Source organism: Centruroides sculpturatus, unplaced genomic scaffold (genome assembly GCF_000671375.1).
Source record: "Centruroides sculpturatus isolate CEXI.00-Female unplaced genomic scaffold, Cexi_2.0 scaffold1889, whole genome shotgun sequence".
NCBI lineage: Eukaryota > Metazoa > Arthropoda > Arachnida > Scorpiones > Buthidae > Centruroides > Centruroides sculpturatus.
In genome coordinates, this window is record NW_019386049.1 from 94226 (window position 1) to 107529 (window position 13304).

The 13304-nt window shown below is 29.2% G+C and overlaps 1 protein-coding gene across 1 annotated transcript; it reads right to left on the bottom strand.

The window, feature by feature from the left end:
• Positions 1–296: 296 nt before the first annotated feature.
• LOC111613321 (multidrug resistance-associated protein 1-like) lies at positions 297–13058 on the bottom strand. The gene is made up of 13 exons (XM_023354674.1): positions 12862–13058; positions 11020–11267; positions 6578–6767; positions 6278–6494; positions 3858–4168; positions 3549–3748; positions 3337–3463; positions 3163–3264; positions 2931–3077; positions 2574–2732; positions 838–1004; positions 577–771; positions 297–503 (listed from the first exon to the last, which is right to left on the bottom strand). Exons 2-13 carry the CDS (start codon positions 11205–11207, stop codon positions 392–394), a joined length of 2115 nt encoding a protein of 704 aa, XP_023210442.1. The 5' UTR covers positions 11208–11267; positions 12862–13058; the 3' UTR covers positions 297–391.
• Between the last annotated feature and the right edge of the window lie 246 nt (positions 13059–13304).

Here is a 13304-nt window from a genome sequence, read left to right on the forward strand (position 1 = left end):
TATGCCCTCAAACGAAAAATCACAATACTTGCGCCACCTGGCGGTATATTATGGTAACCATAGCAGAAACTACCTACAGAATACCATTTAGTATCGCTGGCACGCTAACTGACCCGATTATGATCATCAATTAATAATTTTAATGTGTTAAATTTCATTTAGTAACTAAGTGTATTATCGATTAAACGATTTCGAAAATTAAAGAATTTTCTATCTTCTAATCATTAAATTAACAAGTCCATAATTCTGATACTCGAAAGACGAAGTACCTCAAAAGATACACCGAATCAAACATCTTACAAAAATATAAGACAAAATTTATTTCGAAACAAACTTTGATTTTTTCCTTAAAAGAAAAAAAACCACTCAAATCATGAACATTATTGCACAGTTAAATTAAACCCGCATCTTTTGCCATGGAATAAAATTCCGAGTTTTCATTATCCAGAAGATTTTTCGGTGAATCCCATTCCAAAATTCTTCCATTTGATAGCACCAAAATTCTGAAAAATACAATTAAAATGATTTATTGTTTTCTATCTGAAATAAGCAATTTTACGTATGTTAATAACTGACCTATCATAGTCCATGATGGTGTTGAGCCTGTGAGCTATGGTGACGACGGTGCAATCCTCGAATTCCGTGCGAATGGTGGACTGGATTAATTCGTCTGTCTCCATGTCGATAGCCGCTGTCGCTTCGTCCAAAATAAGAATTTTGGACTTTCTCAATAGCGCCCTGGCCAAACACACCAACTGCCTTTGACCCACGCTGTCAAATGTTGCCAAAATTTAGTTTATTTCTAAATATTAGAGAGACAATTATAATAATCCGTACCTAATGTTTTCTCCACCTTCTGTGATGACGTGTTGAAGTCCCTCTTCCAAAGAGGACACGAAGTGTTTCAAGTGTGAATGTTCCAAAACTTTCCAGATGTCGTCGTCAGAATATTTATTGAAAGGATCCAAATTTGTTCTTAGTGTTCCAGTGAATAACACTGGATCCTAACATAAATTGAAAATATAATTAAGCAAATACCAAAACTTTAAGAGCGATAAATTAGCAAATTTTTGAAAATACAGTAAATCAGTAATCATTAACAACTACGGTTTTGGATGACTGTTAAAGCATTTGTGATTAGTGTATCGCAAGAGTTCTAATCTTTTAGAGCTACTGGCATATTTAGTTTTAGGGGTACAGCTATTTAATAGGGATACTCTCATCAAAGATGCTCTTGCATGTATAAACGAAAAAAAAAGTTAAGATTCTGCTCTTGCATTAAAAATATGCAAATAATGTTAAAAAGTAAACAAAGAATAATAATTTTTAAACGATATTTATTGGAAATTCTGTGACATCCCTAAGAGATTCGTGGCAGACCAATCAGAACCACTGTTGTAATGAAAAAATTAATCTGTTTTTATATCGACTGCTCTTTTTCTCTTTCGCAAAAAAGCAATTAATTTTGCTTTAGAGGAAGAAAGACATTTCACAATATTTTGGAAAATTAAAAATACATAAGAGTATTTTTCAAATTTCACCAATTGAAAGATATGCTATATTTTCTGTAAAAGATGATTCTAAATTATCGAGTTTTCCGTGTCCTTTATTCTTTCAACTGGCGACAAAATAAAACTGCTTACAGAATATGAAAGTGTTCAACAAATTTTGTTACACATATTGTAGATCTGTGGAATCAATACTGCAGAACTGTTAACAATTTCACTCTGTGCACCTTTACGTACGATTTCCAAGCTACGATCAATTTCCCTCCAAGTGTTATCCAGCATTTTTGATATAACTGTAATAACAATTTTAAGCTTCAATTCATGGGGGGAAAATTATTGAAAGAATTAAATCTCTCCAAAAAATTATCAAAACAAAAATCATTCTAAAACCATCAAGAACATTCCAAAGCTTTTTAAAACTTTTTAAACTCCCAATTTTTTTGCATCCCTCCTGCAGGCACACACCCACACCTATCTCAAAAACATTACTAATTGTCTTACTGTAATATCATTAACCAATTTTCATTTTACTACCTAGGCTAGAAGTGTTACAAATAAATGAAAATAAAAAATCCTCCATAGACAATGTTAAATCGCTATATTTTTAATTTATAAGCTTCTTGTCCAGGTTGTATTAAGTGAGCATAAAATTGCTATATCGGATTTATCATACAGGAAAAAGGCGAATGGACGTAAAATAGGCTTTATTCAGACAGAATATGCACTTCGAGTATTCGGATAGGAGCCTATTTTACGTCCATTCGCCTTTTTCCTGTATGATAAATCCGATATAGCAATTTTATGCTTACATAGAAGACAGTATATTTTTACTCGGTTTTCACCAAGTCATAAGTTTTAATATTTTATTACGTGATAAGTGATAGAAATAGTTTTATCATTTACCACGATTTAGTCAAAATCACTCTAGCATTGTTATAAAAATCTTTATAAAATGTCATCCTTTGCAAAGCAAAATTATGAAAAATCGCATAATATTTACAAAACGCCATCAGCAAATATCCGCGAGCACCTTCTTATAACAAAAGTATGGAAATTTTATTTTACCTGAGGAATAATTGTAAGTTTGGACCGAAGATCGTGCAACCCAATTTTAGAAATATCGACGTCATCGACATAGATTTTCCCAGCTGCCGCTTCAATAATTCGAAAGAGAGATAACGTTAGCGATGATTTTCCAGCGCCGGTTCTTCCTACAATACCAATCTGAAAGAAAAAATAAATACAACAGGTGTTTTTAAATGATCTGAGACAATTTGTAAAATAATAATAATAATAATAAAACAATCTGAACGATCCTGATAACATTTGATTGCATTGCGAGTGAATAAGAGTAGATTTAACTACTATTTCAATTAAAAGTATTTACTGTCAATCTAAATAATAGAAAACAAATATTTATACCTTGTCACCAGCAGAAAAGTCGCATGTTATATCATTCAGAATTAAATCTAATCCTTCTCTGTATCTCGTAGAATAATTTTCAAATTTGATATTTCCATTTTTCGGCCAGGAATCATCTGGTTTGGTTGATTTATTATAACGAGGAGCCTAAAGATTTGTAATAATCTAATTTTTATCTTAATTTATATAAAAATTTAGATTTAATTTATCTAAGTTATTATTATTTGTATACCTCTGTATTAATTCCGCTGTATTCCAGGCAACGTTCCACCGAAACTATATTTGTTTCTACATCGGCACTCGCTCGAACCAACATATTTAAATTAGCCGTTATCTATATTTAAAAAATTTTATTATTAACATTTATGTTTTAAAATAATTACAAAAAAAAGGATTTGTTTTTTACCGTTAAAGCGTAGCTGACAGATAATCCAACAATTCCGGGATTCAAATCATTCTTAGTAAGAACAGCAAATAATGCAGAAAAAAATACTATGGAGTATCCTAAAAATTCTAATCTTATTGCCAACCATCTGCATACGAAAGCAGTAATTTATATTTAAAATTTATGGCATTTTTTTCGTTAAAATTAATTTAAAAATTAAGAAATGATCTTACCGATTTGCTGCTAAACTCGGATAATAACAGGAATGATTGGTGTCTACGCGATTATTTGACTCATCGATAAATTTTTGTGCAGCTCTATAAGCTCGAATGGATGAAGTTCCTGTTATTGTTTCAGAAAAATGCGCATAAATCGGAGAACGTGTTACAGATTCGAGTCTCTTCATCTGTCGCGATGTGGGAATGTAAAATTTCTGAAATTACAATAACAAATGCTTTTACTCTCCAAATCCTAATTGTTCACACTTTAGACTTTATTTATAAAAGTTAAGTCGTTAAAATATAGAAGTTGCCATCCCATACCTGAAGCAAATAATATATTATGCCGATAGGTATTACTACCACCAGAAATAAAGCAGTTTCCATGCAAATAATGATAAAAGAAACTAAGGATCGAAATGCCTGAACAAGCATCATGCGAATATTAAATCGGATAGTTATATCAGTTGTATCTACATCTTTAGAAAATCTGTTTAAAACCCGACCCATGGGAGTGGTGTCGAAGAAGGACATGGGCGCATGCAATATACGAACCAGCATTTCATCGTGTAGAATTTTAGATGCACGCAGACATGCAAGATTCATAGATAATGCACCAATAAATATAAATACAGCTACAAAAGAAAATACAAAAGTTTATATCATTCTAATACTTAAATTATCATTAAAATATAACTTAAAAGTTCTATTTTGACTACAGTAGAACCTCGAGAACTCGGCTCTCGATAACCCGGCACTCCGGATAACTCGGCCACACCCTGGCAGGGCAAAAAAATCCTTAGTTAATTAATTTTCATTATAGACAGCTTTATAAAAGTATAAAACCTCTCATAAAGTATTTTTCTGAGGTGTGTCTTATCAGGTAAATTACTGTACACAGTGTATTCATTAATTTTCATTTTCATGTAGTAAAGGCTCTATGCCTTCATAAAGGACGTACTTTTCCTTTGTTTAAGGGTATTTGGGCAGTTTATTCTCTGTTATATTCTCAAGTAAACAATACATACAAGTACAGTACAGTATTTTCTGAGGAAACACTCGTACTTATTTTTTTTAACCCCATTCCCGATAACCCGGCATTTTCACAAACTCGGCCACCCTTCGGTCCACATTAGGCCGAGTTTTCGAGGTTCTACTGTATAACCATATTGTTATCAATCATTAACAACTTAAATAGCACAAGTAATAAGACTGATTCAATAATTCAGGCGTCAATAATGAGAGAGGACAAATATATAGTATGGTATTTGAACTTGAACTGTGCTCTCATGATGTGGCAGGTTTACTCACTTGTAAGTGGCAATGAATGAATGTTTTTGTATAGAAATACTATTGTGATAAATGTCTGATTCAAAAACCTAACAGAGTTAACATCAATTTTCTCATCAAATTGAAGAAATTCATGAAGAAAGCTTTACAATTATTGACAGAAATTTACAGTGAAGATTGTATATCTCAAACATATTTTTTTGATTGGCATGAAAACTTTAAGGCACAATATGCAAAGTATAAAAAATGTGATTGCCCAGGTAGTTGCTTTCTTCTACATCCAAGATGCTTTGATAGCTAACTGGGTTCTCATTGGCCAGACTGTCAATCAACACTACTATATTAAAATCTTGACTAAATTCTTCAAGTGAGTGAGAAGGAAATGGCCAATATGGTAAAGAAACGAGTGAATCTTGTATCAGGATAACAAGCCATTCCATAAAGCATTTTCTGTAAAGCAGTTTTTGATTAATAAAAACAAATCTCTGTACTTTATTGCTTTCATATTCATTGGATCTTGCTTACTGAAACTTTTTCTTCTTCCCAAAGAGCAAGTCTGTGCCCAAAGAAACCTATTTTGTATGAAGAGGTAAAATCAAAAACAATGGATCTCCTGGATAGTTATACAGAAAATGGTTTGGTTTAGTTTGATGAGATACTGCAATGCAATACATAGGTAATCTGCCAAGGAGATGCCTTTCAGGAGGACTTTCTATGGAAAACTGATCCCTATTTAGGTACTCGATGCAGCCAGCCTGTTGGTGAGGCAAAACCTATGACCAACAGAAAATTGCAAGAAAACAGAAATGGGCTTTACAGAAAATTATCTGAAGGCATTGTATGTAGTTGTGTAAAAAAAAAACTATTTTGATGACAATTTTGTGTTGATCTCATGTGTTTGTGGTCTGTGTGCATTTGTGTGTATTACATGATATTTTTTCTCATGTGATACTTTGGAAAACACAAACTTCAAATAAATATGAGTTATTTCTAATTATTTTTTACTCATTTGCTTCTTTACATTTGATATTATGAATTATAATTTCAGATCACTAATATTAATTAAAATATAAAGGATTTTGTGTTAAAACTATATTAATTTAAAATTAATTTTAGAATGCTTTTGATAAGTGAAAACTAATAAAATGTTTTATAAAATATACAGTTACAAGCAGTTTATTTCTTTATTTTAAAGAACTTTTTTAACAAATTGAAAAATTATTTTTATGAAAAATTATAATTAATTTAATAAAATAAAATATTTCTTAAAAAATTAAGAATAAATTTGAATTTTCTTAATTATAAAACTTTAAATGTATAATCATATTTTTGTTGTTATTAAAATTTATGTAACTTAAATTAAATATGTGTAATTTTAAAATACAATATTATTACAATGATTTTTGTTTAATCTCTGAAACCTGCAATTTTCATTGAATTATTAAAAAACTTACTTTCTGATGCTCCAAGACCCCCATACACACCAAGTCGTAAATCTCTGAGATTTGTATCATATCTTTTTTCAGGATCTGAAGCATCATTGCTCCACAAACTTAACCATACATTTGTAGCAATATTAAAAGAACTTGAAATAGCATATGATATTACTGTTATAAAAATACCACAATATCCAAGTGTTCTAAAATACTGAAAATATACACTCCATTTCACCTGTTAATAATTTTAAATGGAAATGTTAAAATTTTGACAAATAACTAATATAATATGTAGGAAGGTTTTAAAAAAAGACTCACAGATCCAACTTCAATAGTTTCAGCATCAGTTAATTTTGATTTTTTTTCTTTTCTAATATTTATTTTGTCTTTTTCAGATTTCGAAAAGTCATGTTTTATATCAGACACACTAAACTGTTTGGAAAGCCTCCTTCTTATGTCACCAGATTCTGATAATTCACTTTCTGCACCACTCACTCTAGACAATTGTCTGTAATTATAAGAATATATAAAATTAATGAAGAATATATTTTTATCATAAAAAACTAATTGCTAAATTGAACTATCTTTGATAACTTAGAAATTTAGTACCTAATAATGTATTCTGTAATAAACAACAGAAACTAAATGCTAACGTTTTAAGAAATTGAAAGATTTATTTACAATTAAACTTTTGAGAAATTTGAATAAATTTGAATAATTTGAATAAAAAACAGTCTTTAAATCAATTCTAATTAGATACCAGAACATGTATTCAACTATTCATTGTGAGTTGCATCACAGAACATGATTTTCCAGGGTCTATAAAATTTATATTATTCAAATTAAAATGTGATTAATCTATATAAACAATCAAGACTGAATTATTGTAATGATCAAATGATAAAGCCAAATTAACTGTTGAGCTAGAACTTAGCTAGCTAAATTTATAGATATACCAGACCTTACTCTAAAGGTTTTTTCCTACTGCACAAGTTTTGTTTTGGCCAAGCTGATAAATCCTAGCATTTATAAACTGTTCTAAAAGACATAAATTGAAAATAAGGACAACAACACAAATCTGTATAATTATTTATTAATTTCAATCACCATTCAATCTTAATTGTTAGACATTGCACGGTGTGCACTGTGCACTTGAATGTGATATAATTTACTATATGATAAGTGCTCCATGGTTCGAGAATGTAGATTATAGTTTAAACCAGTGTTTTTCAACCTTCTTGAATATGTGACCCTTTTACAAGTTAAAAAATTTTGGCGACCCCCCACCATCATATTAATTAAAACTATGTCAGTGATTTTAAAAACTACGTATTTAATTTTTTTTGTTGAAATTTAAATATCGATTGAAAAACTAATTGTACTGTAAATAAACAGGCACAGCCTTCTCACTGAAATTGTAGTGTAAAACCTACAAACACTTGACTTTTTCTTTTACCCGCGACCCCCCGTGTATGGCTTTGTGACCCACCTGGGGGTTGCAACCCACGGGTTGGAAAACACTGGTTTAAACGATGATATTTAATATTGCAACTGCATGAAAAATATCAATTGTTTAAATTTGATACAAATGGTAAATCTTACCAACATTCCTTCCATAACTCTTTTTTTCTTGAGGCAAATAAAATATACAATAAAACCTGTGTAAACCCTTTTTTTCACGTTCTTTGTTTTTCAAGTGTAATTTAAGTAAATATTTTAATTTTAACATAACCAGAAGAAATAAAACCTTATAAAATCCAGAATCTGACATTTAATTACTTCACAAATATAGGATTTCCACTGAACAATTCAAAATTTCCATTACCCATTTTGTGTTGAGTTGCATGTTAATATTCTGTAGATAATATATAATTTGGACTAAAAATAAATAATAAAACCACCATCTTGTGTTAAATTTAATAATTATATTAAGTTTTTTGAATTGAATTTAATAATTTAAACTATTTTGGAAGAAAAGATTAATCAGAATAACTTAGAACTGACAAGTTTTGTTTATTGTGCAGATATGTTGCCAATTACACTACCTGAACATCAACTCATGGATGGGAAATAAAAAAGCAAAAGATGGAATAAAACAGAGATTATACTTCTGGAGTTTAAACATAAGTTCTATATGCTTATATAGAAAATAATAGCTATGTAATCTCATATTATAAACCATATTATAAATAAGAAGGAAAGCAATAACTTGGAACCTTTGCTATGGGCATTAAAATCTACAACACAATTCTGAAAAACATCACCCTTTTGAAGTATTTGTTATCAGCACTTTCATGTATTAAACATATATATTTGTTATTTCTAGATAGATTCAGATCATTTAAAATTGAATCATATAAATTCTATATCATTCCATGATGCAATGCACAACAAATAATTAAAAAATATGTCCTGATACATAATTTAAATTGATTTAAGGACCGTTTTTACTCTAATTATACTAACAAAATAAAATGTCTCAAAAAAATGTTTATTCGCAAATAAATTTCTAAAGTCCTTAAAATTTTAGTGTTTAATTGATCTCATTGATTAAAGATAGAGTTATTTAATAAATGTAATGGTCAGGATAATAAATATTAAAAATATTTACAAATCAGAAGAACCTAAAAAATTGTCTTCATATTTTGTCCTTGATATGAAGACTATTTTTTAGTTTCTTCTAATTTTTGAATATTTTTATTTATTATTCTCCTGGTCATTAAATTTATTAATTAATATATTTTTATTAAAACTGTGCCTTCACCAAGGAATTTTTTCAATGATTTTGCATATAGAGATAGATGAGTAGCCTCAAATAAAAGGTAGACTCCACCAGTAAAGACTCTTGTGTTCCTGGGATGTTGACAAGGACAAGATATGAAGACAATTTTTTTAGTCTTCTGTAATTTGTGAATATTTTTAATGGAGTTATTCATTACTAAGAAAATAATGTATTCAGTAATATTAACTAATATTTTTATTTTTTTGAATTAAGCAATTTTTGTACTGATTACTAATTTTATAGAAAATGTATTATAGTTTTAACATAATTCTTTGTATAAATTATTTTCATGCAGAAGTTAGAAGTTTCCCATAGATCAGATTTTGTATTGAATAAGAGTCTATTCTGATTTCATATATCAGAATGAGTCAATATATGTCAGAAATCTGCACAAACTGAAAATCATTTAAAATTCATTGTGCATTTTCAACAATAAATATCAGCACCCATTAGTAACAAATCACGGCAAATGCTATATCTCTGCATGTCGCAATTACTCAACCACAGCCAGTTTAACATGGATGGTGTATTACAAAAGTGTACATAAGAAGAATAGTGCCTAATTGTTCATTTTCTATGAGTCAAAGGATTGATCACAGAGGAAGTGCATAAAGAAACAGTTACAATGTATGGTGAAATGTACAGTACATGTCTACCAAAGTCATGTAATGACAAGTCATTTATTGTCAAGAATTGCGGTGTATCCCACCATGTATATGTATGTTTTAGTCTATAATATCCTATGTTATCTATAATTTCCTCTTTCTACTTAAATAACCTGCACTGTTTTTCCTCTTTTGACTCTTCTGACCCATTTGCACTTTCTGGCTAGATTTGCGCTGAAAAGGGGGCAACAACTGACAAGGCAGTGTAGGAGGACTTTACTTTCATTATTCATTCTGGAAGAAGCAAGCGAGGGGACATGGAGAAGCACGTGAGGAAGATGAGGGAACGAATCCATGCGGTCAGGGAGTGTACGTCGGAAGATTGCCCAATTTGTCGCACAGATAAGGGGGACTTCTCTCTAACCTAGATTATATTAGTTTATATTTTAGATTTAGTTAGTTATAAGTATTATTATAATACGGTCACAACTGGTTGTGTACTGGTCGGCTTTGGGACTCGCACGTGCAATCGGGTAGACGAGCTTTGTTAAAGAGAGGAAAAGAGGAATAATTTTGTATCATGGACGGTTTCGAGATTATGTATTAAAATTAAATTGGAGATTAACTGTAAATAAATGATTTCCTCGATATTTAGTTGAAATTTGTGTTAATATGTGGTGTATTCTTGTATAATACAGTTTTTCATTAACCCGTCACACCACAGAATACACAAATATATGTTTTTTTAATTTAAAATATTTAAAATCATGATACTTTATTCCCTTGTTATTTATAAGCCCATGTTATTATTTTATAACCCCTTGTTCACAAAATTTGATTCTTTACTGAGCATTATGTGACCGTTATCACCTCTTCATCTTGCTAAAATCATTGTCTTATTAAAATGCATTCAACTGTAGAGAAAGGAAGAAGGAAGAAGCAAGAAGATACAACAATGTTTTGATGAACCCAAATCATGCTACCTCCACAGACTGTATGCAAAGCTGGAAGTTATTCTCTGAGCATATATCTCATATATTGGCCAAGTATTATACTTTAAAAGGTATGAAGTTGAATCCTGAGTTATATTGTATAATTACATCATATATATGGAATATATGGAAAATAATCTTTTATTAAATGCAAAATCTGTCCTAACAGAATTTCTGAATGGAAATATCTATCAGAAACATTTAAAATAAACTTAAATAATTGTAATAAATAAATACAGATCTCAATGAAGTTGTTCATAGAAGTCACTGAAGATAAGTTGCTAAGAAAATATATGGACTAAGTGGTGATATCCACGTATTAAATGATAAATTTTATTCAAAATATCATTTAACAATTTTATTATTAGATCATAATTTTACCTTTGCAATTCTGGTGGTGCCCCTATTGTTGGTGCTAATGCTTCAAAAAGTTGAATTTCATCATCTGGTAATGAATCTACTTCTTCTACAGACTCAGATAGAAACTGAAGAAGAAACTGGGAAAAAGCACCTCGTCTGTTAAGAAGTTCCTTGTAAGTGCCATATTCAGATATAACTCCATCATTCATTACAATGATAGTATCAACTTCCGGCAAAACTGAAATTCTATGAGTTACTAATATTCTTGTCTGTAATATGAACAAATTTTTGTTTTAATTTTTGCATTAAAATTTCCTTTTGGTTAAAATTACTCAATGTTTTATGCATAAAACTACAAAAAAAGTTAAGAAATTATATTTTATAGTATGAGACTAAATGAAACAAAATGATTATAAAATTATTTCTAAAAAATAACTAAACAAATTAATAATTAGAAATATATATTGAGAGTCACAGCTATCAGATAGCTAAGCCCCCCTCAGCTTAGTGCAGCAGTACCCATATGCAGTATATATATAACGTATACTCTCACTTTCATCACATAAACTTAGTCTACTGTTACTTTTTTTACACTTAGACTTCAGCTAACAGGGCTAATGCTGGCTAGAAAAGAGAAAAAAATGGTGAAAATTTTTTCAGCTTGCCCTTCAAGCCTCCAAATGATTTATTCCTGGCTACAAGACTATATGTATTCCTTCTGCTGAGAAACTGATAATTAATTTTTCAAATATTTTAGAAATAATTTTTTTATTTTGGCCTACTTTTTAAAATGAAACAGTGAATTTTAATTATCTGTATTTGATGCCTTCTATAATATCATGTGAACTTCTAAGTAATAAAGTATCATTAGTTACATAAGCTGTTAATTGACATTTTATAAATAAAAAGTAAAATAAATTTTTTATAATTTAAAAAAATGGTAAGTAGCATAAAGAAACTAAGAATATTAAACTTATTTTTAATAATATTGAAATAGAACAACTATAATAAATTTATAGCTTATTATTAATCTATTTTAAGCATCATATCTCACTTTTTATGAATCACATGAATATGATTAAGTGACAGATACTCAAATCCAACCATAAATAACATCTACATATAATTAAATCTTAAATAAGGTAAAAATTAATATTTTTACTTTAAGTTTTCTCCATAAAGTCATACATAAAGACAACATATCCCAAGGATTAGCTTCATTTGAAGCTATAGACTTACATAAAATTATATAATTTTTCAAACCTTTCTTTTCCTTTTACACAGATCAATCCTTGAGATATGTCGTCTTTATGTATATAACTTTATGCAAAGTATTTTGTGATTACCCGAAAGCACCACCAGGGCTAGAAGCAGTTAAAAATGCTACAAGATACGGTAGATATTGTGAAAAATTTTTTATCCTTGTTTTATTGTGAAAGCACTGTAACTGCTAAGAAAAGGTCAGCATTTTGATAATATTTTAACGCAGTAATTTTTTAATAATATATTTATGATGTCTTAAGAAGATTTTTTATTTCTTCAAGCTAATTGACTGTTACCTCTGAATTGGTCTGTGAAAAAGGAAAAGAAAGACTTGAAAAATTATATAATTTTATGTCTCTATAGTTTCAAATTAAAGATATCTCTTTTTTACTCTTTCCTTACCAAATGTGTTATTGGTTATTCAAAAGTGTCCCACCTCTATTGTTTTGGATAACCAACACTACTGTATTTTGTTTCATTGCCTCTGTTGATATTAGATGCAGACCATTTTAAACAGGTATATTTTAATTACAATGGAATTATACTATTAAAATATAGTAAAACAATCTTTATTTAAAGTATTGAAATATATAAAAATACCTTTTCCTTCAAAACTCCATTTGGACCAAAAACTTCTTGGAAAATATGTTTACCAACATGAGAATCAACAGCACTTAGTGGATCATCAAGTAAATATATGTCAGCATCATTATAAACAGCTCTAGCTAGACTTACTCTCTGCTTCTGTCCACCACTTAAATTTATACCCTAAATTTAATTCAAATTTAGAATATATGTAATATTATATAATTATATATAGTTCATTGTTTCAAGTAATTTGTGGATTATAAAAAATATTTTCAATACACTTATAGACTATTATTTTTCTTCCAGAAATTCTAAATTAAAAATTAATTTATTATAAATATTAAAATTAACACAAGATAACAGCCTAACTGCCTACCTCTAGACAAATTACTTTCTATCTAATTATTATCTTAGCCTTATTATAACCTGATAATTCAGCAGATTGTCTTGTTTTA